At 36.0% G+C, this 16,762-nt stretch overlaps 1 protein-coding gene across 1 annotated transcript; it reads left to right on the top strand.

The window, feature by feature from the left end:
* Positions 1 to 11,107: 11,107 nt before the first annotated feature.
* LOC140167961 (zinc metalloproteinase/disintegrin-like) lies at positions 11,108 to 14,937 on the top strand. Its single transcript, XM_072191248.1, has 5 exons — positions 11,108 to 11,378; positions 11,768 to 12,076; positions 12,596 to 12,667; positions 13,406 to 13,515; positions 14,811 to 14,937. Exons 1-5 carry the CDS (start codon positions 11,259 to 11,261, stop codon positions 14,935 to 14,937), a joined length of 738 nt encoding a protein of 245 aa, XP_072047349.1. The 5' UTR covers positions 11,108 to 11,258.
* Positions 14,938 to 16,762: the final 1,825 nt, after the last annotated feature.

Here is a 16,762-nt window from a genome sequence, read left to right as displayed (position 1 = left end):
CAGTGACCTTAATTTGACCATATACCCACCCACGCATTCTTAATGCTATTTTCAAGGTCAAATTAAAAGCGGATAACCACCGGTAACTCCTGCAAAAAATATAAGTTTCTGGGAACCTTCTGGGTAACTCATTTGAAATATTTGAGTTTTGGGAGACTTCCGGGTGTCTACCCGAAAACTTTTGGATAACTTAATTAGGTATCCGCAAGGTATCCGCTAGCGGGCACTTTCGGATAACTCTAGAAAAGGTACCCGAAAGGTTTCTGATAACCACCGAATGGTCATCGGGTAGTCACCGGGAAACTTTTCTTTTTGCTATGGGCGAGCTGCTTGCCGTTGCACACTCTCCACCTTGGTCTTGACACTCTTGGTGTAAGGGTTCCACACTGTAGATGCATATTCGAGTTGTGGTCTAACAAGGCTCTGGTACGCTCGCTCCTTGACAGAGCGTCACACGGCCCAAGATGTCTTCGTATCAATCCCAGCGTTCTAGAAGCTTTAGCTCTGATGGTTTCTATGTGCTTGGTCCAAGACAGGGTTGATGTAATGGTGACACCCAAGTACTTGGTGGAATTTTCCTTGGGGATAACATCCTCGTCAATGGTATAGGCATGTTCAAGAGGTTGGCGCTTGTTGGTAATTCGTCGGCTGTATTCCATAGTGGCGTATAGTGATTTTTGGTCATTTTTTTTGAAAATTGGCACATATGTTTTTAATGATGTTCTCTTTCATTTTTCTAAGTCTCATCAGTCATAATTAGCTAATTAATTAGTAATTAATTAATTAAATGTGGCGTATAGTGACAAAGTGACATTTTTTGTATTCCATAGTGGCGTATCGATTATACGCCACGTTTTATCCACATTTTATATTTATGAAATATCGGCAAAAATGAAAAACATCGTATGTCATAGTGGCGTACGCGTATCGGACCTATACGCCACTATGGAATACGAATGACGAAAAGTAACGCCATAGGGATTACACGGCGACCGAGGTGGCGTACGGTAACGTAAGTTTAGGGTATTGCGTTTTGTTCGTTTTCCATAGTGACGTATAGTTTTATTGTCAGTTTGCCAGCAATAGTATGTATTTATTTCTTTTGAAAAATATATAACAATAAAATCTATTTAGTTTACTAAAGAAATGTCACATCATTTACAAAATATAATGAATGTCTGATTTACACAACTCGATTTTAAATTGGCATTTCTTCAAACCCGATTTTCTCGAAAAGTTGTTTATTCGCGGCGCCCCACTATACGCCACTATGGAATACGGACGACGAATTGTGAGATGGACGCACTTTTTGACGTTGAAACTCATGCCCCAAGTCTTGGCCCAGGAGAACACAGTGAGCAAGTCCTGATGAAGGAGAATCTGATCCTGTGGTGTCTTGATTGTTCGATAGATCACACTATCATCAGCGAAGAGCCTGATATTAGATGTTACATTATCGGCGATATCATTGATGAATAGAAGGAACAAAACTGGCCCCAGTACTGATCCCTGGGGGACTCCAGATAACACTGGGCACCAGTTCGACTCTTCTCCATCTACCACAACGCACTGTGACCTGCCTGTCAGGAAGCTCTTAATCCAGCCATTTGTTTTCCCAGTCACACCATAGTAGAGCAGCTTGTGAAGGAGATATTCATGGGGCACTTTGTCGAATGCCTTGCTGAAGTCTAGGAAAAGGACATCCGACTGGCCACGTATTCTATAATAAATTGATGGGATATGACGGTGATTGTTGAGGTAATTCTGCTTGATAGATCAGACCATCACAATGTGATGCAACGGATCCACACCACTCTTCGCCATACATACATCCTCCCAGCCACATTTCCCTAACATAATATGAAATTTAAAAAAACTAAGGAAATTTAATTAGGCAGAGGCGGGGCTCGAACCCACGCTGAACTGCGCCGCTATCACGTTATACCATTTGACCAGCGCCCAGGGGCTATTTTAACGTGCCTCACCGTCACGTTCGTGCAATGAGATAAAAGTGTTGATGAAGTAGAGTGCGTTTCAAAAATAAAAAAATTGACATTTTTACCTGAATGTGACCGTAAGAAAGGCTCTACCATTGTCTACTATTAAAGCATATCTACACGGATGATTAATTGTCACTACACAAATATATTATCTCGTCACGTACGTGACAGTGAGGCACGTTAAAATAGCCCCTGCCAGCGCCTTAGACCGCTCGACCACGAAGGACTTCATAGTGTCATCGTGAAAATTTAAACATATAATATTAATAAATCGCAACTTCATTACTACATCATATTTTGGAATTTTATCTGCTTAAAACATTAATGTGTATTATATATAATAAAGCTACCATTATTCATATTGTTGAATTCTCAAGCGCATAGAGACAATTAATACGAGGGTCCTAGCCTACATACACAATACATACAATCGATTTTGATATCGGCCACGTGCTCCGCTGTGCATGTGGTTTCCGCAGTGACGGAAGTTGTATTACGAAGTGCATCCGAACTCCATTTTGAAGCAAATGATTTTGACAAGGCATTGGATTGTTCCAGTTTGCCTCCTAGATCCACATTAGACCCCTAATTTTATTTACGAAATCAAACGATTAGATTATCATAACAACAAAACGGTAATCTTTTGTCGGGTCTAATGTGAAAATTCCATAATTTTCAGAATTAATTTTCACTTAATTAAAAAAAAAGGCGTATATGTGACCGTACACCACGAATGAGCCGTAAATGTCCTCAATTGTATTCTGAGTTACAGTGTAAAATGGGCATGAAGGTCATATTCATAGGTATTTCAATTTGGTGCTACGTGTATCTCATTAAATGAGGTACACGTAGCACCAAATTGAGGTACCTATGAATACGACCTTCATGCCCATTTTACACTGTAACTCAGAATACAATTGAGGACATTTACGGCTCATTCGTGGTGTACGGTCACATATAAGATCGAAATAAATTCTCTACCTTCTATACTAGATCAATTGTGACGCAAGTTGTTATCAAAAATTGTTGTGATAGATGTACAGTTAATTTTCATATATTCCATTACCTATCTGATGGTACAGTTTTTACACAGAAAATATTTATTTGAAAAACCTGCCACTCGGCTTTTTCCGGAAAGGTCACAGGGTCGCCGTGACCTGTGCAATAATTACAATTAAAATTTTTCTTATTCTAACAGCAAGCGTTTCTAAAATGCAGTATGGCGAAATGTGGTGTACAACGGATCTGAGACTGAAGATATGTCATATGTATTCTATGTAATTGTTGTGCGGTACAAACATTACTATAAATCATTACAATCATGGAAGTTCACGTACCCGGTTCATGTACCTCAGTGACTTGTTTTGTATTCAGTACGACGGCAACTTCGTGACCTCTTTTGTTCGATAGAAAATTATTACGGGTTGCGGGTGAACATGGTGTTACTAATAAAATGTTGAAAATTTGCCCGGCAAATGTGTTTTAGCGAAATAGCTCCAGAAATGGGAGACACGGGTCGTTTTTTACTTAAAGTACATACCATGACCACGGATAAGATACCAAACATTAGTGTAAAGCAACACAAAACAAGTAAAGTTGAATTATATTGAAAATAAAGAAGCTTGAGAAAATGAGAAAAAAAGTAGCTGAGAAAATGAGAAAATTGCATGTTACGATCACAAAAATGGTTATATCTACAACAGTGAGTAAACGCCGGACGTATGCTTTTCTGTAATGACAGACATTAACAAACGTGAGCTTGTATTAAATTTTCAGCGAAAATGATTGGTGGAATAATCGAGTCGTAGGTTGGAAAGTTACTCTCATAACGGCCCTGTGTCGCAATCGTGCGTGACCATTGGTGACCAGTGTCACTAACAAAATAACAGCCGGCCTTGTCCATTATATCGAATAATAATCGTCAGAATCGTCCAGTTGACTCCTATGAGCTAAAGTGTTCAATTATGTAGTCAAATCCAATGAAATTCTACTCACTTAGACAGTTTCGTCTTCCTGGTCGGAAGACTTGCGATGATCCGCTGGTTTTCCCGCGAGACTTCTCATCCCCAGGGTGCACAGTTCTTAGTAGCGGATCATATGTGATTTAGAGAATATACACCCAGGCTTCATCGCGATTTAGCATCTCCTGCCCCCTCTTTCTGATCCATAATGCCTCGCGTATCCATCTTGTGTGTTTATTTGAGTCCTTTTCGACAATCTTAGCCCCTCCTAGTCAATGACATGGTTCTCCTGTGCTACATGGTCGGTGATGGCCGACTTGTGCTGTTCAGTGACGGATTCTTTTCTTTTTGCTCTGGTATATTTGACATCTTTGATTTTTTCAGTGTCTTTTCTGTGTTCATTCAGTCTTGTTTGGAACTTTCTCCCTGTCTCGCCGATATATGATTTATTACAAGTTTGGCAAGTAATTTCACATACACAGTCGCAGCATTGTGAGGAGTCGATCTTGTCCTTAGGATGCATAAGCAATCTCTTGAGAGTGTTGTGGGGCTTCATGGCCGTGCTAATCCTATATTGTTTGAAAGATCTTTGCAAGATATTTTGTTAGAAACTCCTTGCACATAAGGAATGACAACCATTCCTTTGCACCGATCCGCACTGTCTTTACTACTCCTGCTCACATTTGGCTGTTTATTTTGAATTTGTTGTTTTGCCTTATCGATGGACCACTTAGGGTAACCACACTGCGTTAAACAATGTTAATCGCGATGAAGGTGTATGTTCTCTAAATCACATATATGATCCGCTACTAAGAACTGTGCACCCTAGGGATGAGAAGTCTCGCGGGGAAACCAGCGGATCATCGCATTACTGAAGAAGTCTTCCGACCAGGAAGACGAAACTATCTAAGTGAGTAGGATTTCATTGGATTTGACTACATAATTGAAAACTCTAGTTTACTTCACAATCCTGATGAATTTGTTTCAAGATGACTCCAGTGATATTTATTTATTTAAGCAAAATACTGCCTTGACTTACAAAATATTGAAGTCAATATAAAAAGTAATACCACCTCATTTGACTGAACTTAAAAGTAGTTTTAAAAATATTGTTGTTGATCGAGACACTGAATGAGGAATAATTAAGATTGCAAAAGATACGAGTAAAATACAGCAGGTTGTGATGGTCTAGATGTTAACGCCGTGGCTTGAAGTGCGCGAGGTTGAAGGTTCGAACCCTACCGTAGCATTTTGATTTTCGGCCGGTCAGTATTATGATCATTTGGAAATATTTATATGTAACACGTTTGTTTTACCACGGTCTTCCCTGCAATTGTTTTCTTTATGCGTACATATCAAATATTATGATGTACGAATTTCAAACCTGATTTTTTGGCATATTTGTAAATTTTACACCGTCGACCTTACACCCTACCCATACATACACCTAATTGGAATCAGCGGTTCGTTGTCTAGAGCAACTTTGATGATCTACAATAGAACACCACAGTTAATAAGCGGTCAAGATAAAAAAACCGCTTTATTTCACTTTACCTCATTATTTCTACTTCAAATGACCAGAAACCCTTCCTGAAAGTTGTTTACTAATATCATAAAAATTTTCATAATTTTCAACAACAAAAATCAAAACGCTATGGTAGGGTTCGAAATTTCAACCTCCCGCACTACAGGCACGGCCCTACTAGCCACTAGAGCATCACAACCTGCTATCTTATTATCACACATTTTGCAACGCAAAAATAACACAAAGTTTAGTGGTTTGCGAGTGAAGACTGCCCGCACCATCGACTGATTACGTAGGCCTTTTATAAATGATGATTAGGGGTTTCAATGCAGTCGCCTCGATCCATTACCAGCGCACAGCGTCACCAACAGGTCAATTATTATTACATTAACAGACGGAATCATGTGAAAATGTAAACGCACCATCAAGCGCTAGATTACAAATAAACTGAATTAATAAAATAAAATTCACCTCTAGAGATGTCTTTCCCTTTCCATTTAAAATTGAAGCTTCCACTATCTCACTGTGTCTATAGAAATGACAGCCACAGACCACAATACAATACAAGAGCTTATGATTTGAAAAGGCCGCCACTTGAGATAATTTTATTCATAGCATGTTGCAGCGTTAAACTATTTATGGCATTTATACCTAGCTATAAGCCTAATGAAAAATGTATGGTGATGGTGGTGAATTTTCCTAATATCAATGTGTGACTACAATCTCAAATCATAGAAAATATCCTTTTATATTTGGTCTATATGTTAAAACCTATTGTTGGACTTGCAGTTGAAAACTGACAAAGAATCGAATTTTCTTGAGATGGAAATGTTAAGAGGAAAATGAGCATGCGCAGATCGTAAAAATGAGCTAAAATGAGTAATTTCGGATTATCAACGCTATTCGTAGTGGCAATGAAGCGTATCCTTTTTTATCGTACACGACCGTGTGCTTAGCCTGGGTCGCTCGGCCTATCTCGAACAAAAAGCCACAAAACAAAACAAAACAAACAAACGCGTGGCTGTTAAGGGACGGGGTATGAACGTTTGGACAGTATTTATTGTAAGACATTAGAGCACATCAGACATATCGAATTGCATTCTGAATACGAAAAATGTCCTTCTGATATCAAATGTGATTTTTTGAAATTCGCAATGTAATACACATTTTATGGCAAATGATTAAAAATTGATATTTTCGATATTTAACAGTACTCGAAGTAAACTTTATAAAATCTGATGATTTATACTTTAAGTGTATGTAGATAGGATGAAAAGCCGACGATCAATTGTAAATGTTGACCTTTTGTATTGAAGATATGGATTTTTTTCCCAAAATACAAAAAAAAATTGGGTCTATTTGGGAAATAAAATCCATATCTTCAATATGAAAGGTCAAATTTTTCAATTGATCGTCGGCTTTTCCTCCCAGCTACATACACTTTGAGAATATATCATTAGATTTATAAAATTTACTTCGAGGACTGTTATATATCAAAAATGTAAAAATATCAAATTTTTATAATTTGTCATAAAATTTGTATTATATCGTGAATTTAAAAAAATGAAAATTATTTGATATCAGAAAGAGATTCTTCGTATTCAGAATGCAATTCGATATGTCTGATGTGCTCTCATGTCCCACTAGTGGATTTGCCCTAAACTGTGATTATCATACTTGTTAAGGGTGCATTTTTCGTCTGAAACAAATAGGCCTACTTGTTTACACCCCCAAGTGTATACATCGTCCAAATGCCTCGTACAGGCCTACGTATACGCCACGTACCAGTACATAATCCAGGGCCAAAATGATACGATGCACCCCACCCACCAAAACCAGGATGAAAATTTGAATTTGCTCCTCCCCGCCAGGAAAGCTGACTCCGCCCCTGGGTTTAATTGTATGACGATAATTAATGGGTCACGTGTTGTTGGACATGGTTATGGCTACTGTGGCTATATTGACCTAATATTTCATGCATATTTATACTTTGCATATATTAACCTAATATCAACCTATGTAAATTAACCCAATTTCTTACATGTAATGGTATTGAAACCAATGAATCATCATATGTCCATGAAAGAAGAGTATCGAGTGACAATATAAATTAAAATTATTATATGATCATACCGGTTGGTTGTGAAAGTATCAATTACAGACTGGATATACATCCGTCATGAGGTTTCTACTGCTTCTATCGATTTTTGGGCTGGGGTGGTCCAGCAGCCCATCTATGAAGGTAAGGAGGAACTTTTGGAGCATAATAATTGTGACGTGGTATATCGAAAGGAGACACTTTTGGGCAGGATCGTAAAAGGAGAAATAGCTAAACAAATCTGCCCGGGGGTGATATTTTCACTTGTTTAAAATATTGTCTGATAATTTCACACCGGAATATAACTGGACTCTTGTATTTTTTGAGACATTTTTCAAGGTAATTCCTATTTTCAAATGCCGATATCTCAATTTCCAATTTTATAATTTCATAACTTACGAACTCAATATCTTCGCTTAGGAATGTCCGATTTCATTGGTGAAAACGGCGTTGTGGAGCAAAATATCTCTTTATTTAAGATATGTAAAACACTAAAATTGATAACCTGTCCAAAAGTGTCTCTTTTTGATATACCACGTCACAATTACATAATATAATATCCGTTGCTCAAAATACTTAACTGTGGCACTCCCTGTACCATGTGTACAGTGTTATAGTAAGTACGCAATGTAAAGAGTTGCTTTTTTGTTGTGTTGCCCTTTTTTTTGAGTTTGATACAATTGAACAATTTCGACATATAACAGAAACATAAATGATATTAGCATCTGATATGATTCTTAATACTGTGCATCTGTCTTGCATCTATCATAATCACGATTCTTTTTTCTTTAGTCACGTCTTGCAGAGGATGAGCTTACCGAATACTTTGGAATTTTAGGAGAGGCAAAAGAGGGTAAGGAACAACCTCTCTTTCTTTAAAAACTAACGATTGTACTTGTTGCAATGTTTAAAATGCTGTTTAAAAAGTTAATACTAAACGTTTTGTTTAAGCAGGTTTAAGCAAATTTTTAAAAATATATGTAACAGTGTAATCGGTATTTCGTGGGTTCAGAATTACAAGGTTCTACCCGACATTTTGGTGTTTTGGAAATACAGCCGTTTCAAGTTCATAAATGCGATAGAAAACAAAAGAAAGTTAACCAGAAATAAAGATTTTAGACAAGCTAATACTTTACCAAACTAGCCAAGTTATATATAATTTTAAAGCTGGGAAAATGACGATTTAAAAAATATCATTATCCCCCAAAATAGTGCAGTTTAGAACCTTGTAAGTATCAGCCTACGATTGGTCAACTTGTCGTATGCTATGTAAATGAGGGTGTAGAACCTTTCATTAATATGTGTTATTTTGTCAATAGCGAGTACGAGTTCAATGTTAGGTCGAGCTGAATTTTGGCAGACATATTAGTCGAGCAATCTTGTTTGTGTCAGATGGAATAGGAACAAAAATGAAAAAGTGGGTACAGCTAGGAGACTAGATGCAGCTAAATGGGTCAGTATTGGGCTATTCCAGTTGAAATCCTTACACCTTATATGGAAGAAATGACCTATAATCTCCCAAACAGGAGTGTAGATTGCTAATGGAGTCGCCCATTCAGGTAGCCCCATTTGGCGGATTTTCTCTTAGTTAAAATTGACTACCCGCTAAAATAAATGACAATTAACACCATACTCATAAAATGTCCCCTGTCAAGTGTTTTTGTAATTGTTTTAATTAGAGTTTTAATAACAACAAAGACAGTTATTATAAAACGAAGGTCGTTTATTTACACGGTCTGTCATAACCCGAATATTTTTGTTAATATTTTGTTAAAATTGCAGCACTTTCCCGATTTTACTATATAATTACAAACTTTTACCGATCTGAATTCAGAGCTAAGTGAATTATTTATTTAATAATTGGACAATGCTTTACATTGATAATCTAATGTGATACGATATAATCAGACAGTCATGTTCTTGCTGGTGATCAGCTTGCATTCTGAATACGAAGAATGTCCTTCTGATATCAAATAATTTTGATTTTTTGAAATTCGCAATGTAATACACATTTTATGTCAAATGATTAAAAATTGGATATTTTTGATATTTAACAGTACTCGAAGTAAAATTTACAAATCTGATGATTTATAATTAAAGTGTATGTAGGTGGGATGATATGGATTTTTCCCCAAAACACCAAAAAAAATAGGTCTTTTGGGGGGAAAAATCCATATATTCAATATGAAAGGTCAAAATTTTCAATTGATCGTCGGCTTTTCCTCCCAGCTACATACACTTTAAGAATATATCATTAGATTTATAAAATTTACTTCGAGGACTGTTATATATTCAAAAATGTGAAAAATATCCAATTTTAATAATTTGTCATAAAATTTGTATTATATCGTGAATTTCAATTTTTTAATTATTTGATATCAGAAAGACATTCTTCGTATTCAGAATGCAATTCGATATGTCTGATGTGCTCTCATGTCCCACAAAAAATACTGTCGAAACGCTCAAAACGCTCATTCCAGATCCCTTAATGAATCTTTGAAGCAATATCCAGTTCGAGATTGATGTCCGGCGAAATCCGCTGCAGACTTCACGACAACTGGCAGAACATTAATCTACATATAAACCTTTTTGCGATGGGTGACAAACTCCTAACGGTGTTTGTTTCACTAATTTCTGCAGGAACATTCCAGCAAACACAGAACTTTAGTTTTCGTTAAAATGTTTTAATAACATTTAAATGTCGGGTTATAAAAAGGTCATGAAAACATTTTTAAAACCTTTTATATGACAACAATTCTGCAACAACATTTTAAAAATGTGGTCAAAATGTAATTGCAAATATTTTGTGGCAAACATTTTTGCAACATATTTTGTCGACATTACAATACCCTTTATATAAACCGACATTTAAACATTTTCTGTAAAATGTTTTATGTTTGCTGGGATACCAAAAGTCCATTCTGCTCCACTTGCATTGAAGCATCAGTCGTTTCATAAAACCAGACTTCGGAATGTCGACGTAGACCAATATAAATTCCTTGTTTGGGAAAGGTGCGCACTTTTCGCTCAATCTCCTTCCTTAATATCACTTTCACTATGATCCACATTATTTGGTTTGCACATATGAGTTATTATAGTATCCAGCCTTTAGAGTCAAAATCAATCGGAGATTTCCACTGTTGCATCATATTTGATTACAAACATTATATCATGTCCTAATATTAGTTACTTATCAGACACTACAGTGATTAATCAAGGAAAGGGGGTTTCCCAGCATGACGTAATGCACTGTAAACTGATCTCCCCATTTTTGTTGTTGTTGTTGTTGTTGTTGTTGATGGTGATGTTGATGTCTTTGCGGTTGATGCTAGTTGTTTTTATTTTAGTATTTTTACCGAGGATGTTTGTAAAATGATATAGAATGGTATTATCAACACTTATATAAAGTAGGGAAAGAAAAAAGTGGTTACATGTCTTTACTATTTTCGCTGTATAAACTCGAAGTCACAATTTATAATTAATATTATTATTCAGTTCCAGAGTATGAAATTATTTACATCAATCAGATAAATTCAGCAAAGACAAGTCGACAATTTACACGTGAAATCATCAAAGACGATGAACTCTATTTCAAACTTCGCGCCTTTGATGACGATTTACACGTGGAAGTCACAAAAGACAAGAATTTCTTCACTGAGCAGACGACCTCCTGTATGTATTTGGAAGAGGATGGAATGGAGATGAGGGAGGATGTTCCAAGAGACTGTTTCTACAGTGGTACTGTGAAAGGACACAGTAACTCTAGGGTGTCAGTTAACACGTGTGGAGGAATGGTAAGTTGTTGATAAATGACTGATCATTGGAAAATTAATAACAAAACATGTAATGTAATACATATACGAGGTGATATTCATACGTAATGCTAGATAAACACGATTAAAGGGTTTAACTTCAACACTATGAATACAACATTTATTTTATCAATACATTGAGAGAAAATAAATTTTGACAGAATTTCGATTATTTGAATATCAGAAAATAGACGATACTAACACCAGCTTTCCTAACTGGTTGCTGTTATTTTTAACTGTGCTGATAGGGCGAAAGCGATCTTCTCTGCAAGACCGTTGTTTTTAATGTTAAGATGAACGAATACTTGAGAAAATATTAATGGAGAAAATATGAATGGCGTAATTCTATTATGTTTACATATGATATCCAGACTGGCACAATTTCACGAGAAGGATATGAAGACGTGTACATTGAACCTCTACATCATGCTCATGCGCAGAAACGAGGAATGGATAGCGCCCTTGGTCACGTGATCTACAAAGCACCAAAGGAAATTCATAACATGGAATGCGGAGTCCATGATAATGAAGACCACACTATGAGACAAATGAGGGATATTGATTTGCAGAATATTGTCCCAACCCAAAAATATTTGAAGCTTCATATTGTTGCTGACCATCACTACTGGGCTAACAAAGGCGCTGAGAGTTGTAAATGTATAACTGCGACTTTTCAGGCGGTAAATATTTAGTTTTGACTCTTTTTTTGGTTAAATGCTTTTAGTTGTTATTTCAAACAAAATGCATAAGGTAAACATACATAATTTTGATTATAAAGCAGTATTATACAGTTCAGACCTAATTTAACGCCTTATCTGGCTGACCACAGGACTGGCATATCGTAGCATTCTCTAAGCAGTTTATATGCGTTCCTCTAAAAACATTCCCTAAGCACTTGCCATGAACTTTGCCATGTTTAATCAGGTATTAAGAACAAACAAATTGTATTAATACTTTTAGCTAAGCGAGTTTTTTAGATAACCTTGGGCAAAAGTGTACACATTTTGAGCCCTCCCATCATGACCCTCAGCAAGAGGGAGAATATGGTCCAGCATTGTCGATTTTCAAAATGCCAATAAGTCAATTTTGTCAATTAAATATAGACTGACGAACGTATTTCTTGCGCAAACCTCTTCAATCATTCGAAATCATACATTTGCAACAAATATGATTTTTTGTTTCCTCTGTTTTTTTTATAGTTGGCGCATCGAATGGCTATGCTTCCCGGTCTCAACGTGCTTCTCTCTCGAATAACGATCATCAAGACTAATGTAAGAAACACTTAATGAAATGGTGAAGTGTGCAAACAACGTTATTAATCTCTCGTATTAAGATAAGACTCAAAATTATTGAAAGTTTCTAATCAATGTATAGGCTTAGGTTGTATTTGGGAATCGTCTGAGTATGAATGATGCATATTAATTAATCATTAGGAAACGAATTTGGAGAAAACCTTCTGTTAATAAAATACTATGCTGAGCCACCAGCCTGGGTGGCTCACGCTCCAGTAATTTCAGATGATTGAGCTCAGTAATACATCAAAGAATGTCTTCCAATTCATGAAAACAAATAGATAATCAGCTTATCGGATTAAAAGCTTAAAGGGAAGGTCTTGCTGCTCAGCGAGTGTAGCATCGGAAAACTAGTGATATGAAAACTCCAACGAAACCCTACTCATAACTCGGTTGTGGTGGCGCAAGTGGTTTGCACTCCTATAGTGCAGACGACAGGTTGCGGGTCATTTAAAATAAAGTCGCATCATTTAACGGCAAGTTTGTATTAAATGTCTTAATCTGTTATAAAATTCTCAAATGGATATTATATTGCAGTATTTAAGATGAAACTTAAGCAGAGAATTGATGGAATTGAAAGGTGGCAAAATTAGCTAAATATTATTCTACCTTGGAACGAATCACGCGAAACAGATTATTTCTGATATCAGAGGTTATAAAAATATTTTTAGGATCTTCGCTGATATCTTTAATTTGTTGGGGTGTGTTTGTCCACAGACAATCTTGAACACAACATCAGACTCGAGTAACAATTTGTGGTTAGTCCGTGAATGGAAGAATACTCAACCGGATGAAGCACAGTGGGACCACGTTGCTCTTGTTGTACCGTAAGTATTTATAATTTGTTAGGTACAGTCAGTGGCGTAGCCAGGGGTGGGGGGGGCAGTGGAGTCGGTACCCTCGGTTGATGTAAGGCCGTCGGTAGACGGAAGGCCTTAGTGAGAAAAAAAATCAGGTTAACAATAGACTATTTTTATCCAGGATGACAGAAAAAGGGAAGAATTATAAAAAAATGATGAAAAATTAAAAATTGTGAATGAAATTGAATTTGACATAAAAATTGTGTGTTTTTATGTTGGTACCGCCTATAATCTTTTTTTTTTTTTTTTTTTGCTCTTCACTTTTTCCAACCATGCCAAAAATTTTTGGGTCAATAAATCACAACTTCCGTCGGCAAAAATATTTCCGTCGGTACATTTACAAGTTGTGGCCCCTCGGTTCCAAAATCCTGGCTACGCCACTGGGTACAGTTGCACGAAATACAGAATATCCCATAATGATCTATACCGTGTTTGAAAAGAAAAATTTTAAAAATATATAATCAACAGTGTGTCGAACTTTAATACGTGCAATATAATAGCACACATGTCAAACATATTCTGTTACTTTCTTTGAAATAGCTTGATTCGTTTAGTCGTAACATTTAATATTATTTTAAAATGCACAGAAACTGGATGTGTGTAATTTACTGCACAAAGGCCTCATAACATGGATGCTTTATCACCATCGTCCACCCGTACTCTGCAATATATTGTATAAATCATACATTCTTTGATATGAAATACACCAAATCTGGCATAGATGTAGAGGTATAAAATGCTGAATAATTCTTGATGTAGGAAAATATTTCAACATAAGTTCAGATACTTGGGTTAAAAATTACCTTTTTTATGTGTTTTTACTACAATTTAACACAAAAATGGCATTATCATATACAAAGGATATAACTTGTACAAGGACACTTGCAAATCTAATCTTCACCTTTACGTAGCTGTGGGTTTGCCAATATACTGTAGATATAAATACATGCTATAAGGACGAATGGTCTGTGTTCTTTTGACAAATCTTGCCGCGCGTGAAATATATAATTCAACGCCGCTCTCCAGGATCTGTTGTCAATACAAGTTTTAAATGGCATGGTTTGGATTGTTGCCCCTGTAAGAAGTACTCTAAAAATTCATAAGAATAAGCATTTAATCTATAGGCTTCTGATTGTTATGAGGGACAAAACCCAAACGTAGATTCGAAAATCTGTATCCAATATATACCAATTCAACTTATTTGAATTAGAGTCTTTTTGTCATTGTTGGTAACGTATTAAAATATAACGTTTTACTTGCAGAATGCACATGGACGTTGCCGGGAGAGCATACAGTTGTAGCGTCTGTGGGGGCAACAAGTGTTCAGTGTCCTACATAGGATCTTTGTTTGGTGTACAAGTATTGGCACACGAAATTGGACATAAGTAAGAAAAACTATTTGAATAATAGGACTGCTATTCACACTTTGACCGGGACTTAAACATGTTTCGGTCTTGCAGACATAAAATTGTTAGAAAGGAGAATTATGGGGGTACTGCACCCCTTGGCCAATTTTGTGCCTATTTTTTGCATTTTTCTCAAAAATTATAGAGCATTGGTGACAAGAAAAATATGTATATTATAGGGGCAAGGACTACAACTACTGCACTGAAAATTCAGCAACTCAAGGCAAGTAGTTTTTGACTGTAACTCCACAACTGTCGTCTGTGCTGTGCAGTAGTTGTAGTCCCCCTATAATATGCATATCTTACTTGTCACCAATGCGCTATAATTTTTGAGAAAAATGCAAAAATAGGCACAAAATTGGGCAAGGATGTAGTACCCCCTTAACTCACTAAAATGTATTTAATATTTGTTTAGTTAATTAAATTAATCATGGTAGACATCAAGATATATCTTGTACAAATGAGTCAACATTAAAGAAGATTTACTTTTGTACGAGTGTAGCACGTGGACATTCTGACAAAATTTGTATTTGTTTTTGGTCCTGATGGGTTATTTAATAAACTTATGTTACTTTTAACGATAACCTTAAGGGATCTAAAATGAGCGTTTATTGCGTTTCGACAGTATTTCTTGTGGGACATGAGAGCACCTCAGACCTATCGAATTGCATTCTGAATACGAAGCATGTCTTTCTGATATCAAATAATTTTCATTTTTGAAAATCACAATATAATACAAATTTTATGACAAATTATAAAAATTTGATATTTTTCAAATTTTTGATATATAACAGTCCTCGAAGTAAATTATATAAATCTAATGACATATTCTTAAAGTGTATGTAGCAGGGAGGAAAAGCCGACGGTCAATTGAAAATTTTGACCTTTCATATTGAAGATATGGATTTTTTCCCAAAAAGACCTAATTTTTTGGTGTTTTGGGAAAAAAATCCATATCTTCAATACGAAAGGTCAAAATTTTCAATTGATCGTCGGCTTTTTCATCCCACCTACATGCACTTTAAGTATAAATCATCAGATTTATAAAGTTTACTTCAAGTACTGTTAAATATCAAAAATATCAATTTTAATGATTTGCCATAAAATGTGTATTAAATTGCGAATTTAAAAAATCAAAATTATTTGATATCAGAAGGACATTCTTCGTATTCAGAATGCAATTCGATATGTCTGATGTGCTCTAATATCCCACAATAAATACTGTCCAAACGTTCATACCCCAGCCCTTAAATGTATAGGCTAGTAAGAATGCGTGGTCTCAGAATAGTAATCGCATGCTGGCACTAAATACCTGTTGCGATTATACAGCCTGTAGTCTTAGTCGAGTAATGAAAACTACCTGCCGATTGGACAAAAAGAAATTTTCATTATCAATTGGACCAATCAGTAACATTGTTAGAATAATTTCACCACACAAAAAATTGGGGTGAATTATTTGCAAAGCTCCATTCTGATTGGTGATTTAAGTGAAGATATCATATAATTGACCAATCAGTGGCAATGTTAGGTCGGCAGATTATGCTCAGGTGGTTACCAATACATTTAATCCGTCATTTACATTTTCTGGAACTTTTTTGCTGTAATTTATTTTTGCTCTCTTTCCTTATTTTTTTTAAAATGATCAAATTAGCATTTGTATCAGTCATGACACCGGTGGCTTTAACTGTGGTAAAAATGCTTACGTAATGGGAGCTGCAGGATGGTCCGACCAAGAAATGGGATGGTCACAGTGTTCGCAGAAAGAATTTCTGCAAAATGTCAAGTAAGTTATAGTAATTTGGCATTAT

Source organism: Amphiura filiformis, chromosome 1 (assembly GCF_039555335.1).
Source record: "Amphiura filiformis chromosome 1, Afil_fr2py, whole genome shotgun sequence".
NCBI classification, from domain to species: Eukaryota; Metazoa; Echinodermata; class Ophiuroidea; order Amphilepidida; family Amphiuridae; genus Amphiura; species Amphiura filiformis.
Note: the sequence above shows the minus strand (reverse complement) of the source record. Positions and strands in the feature narration are given on the sequence as shown.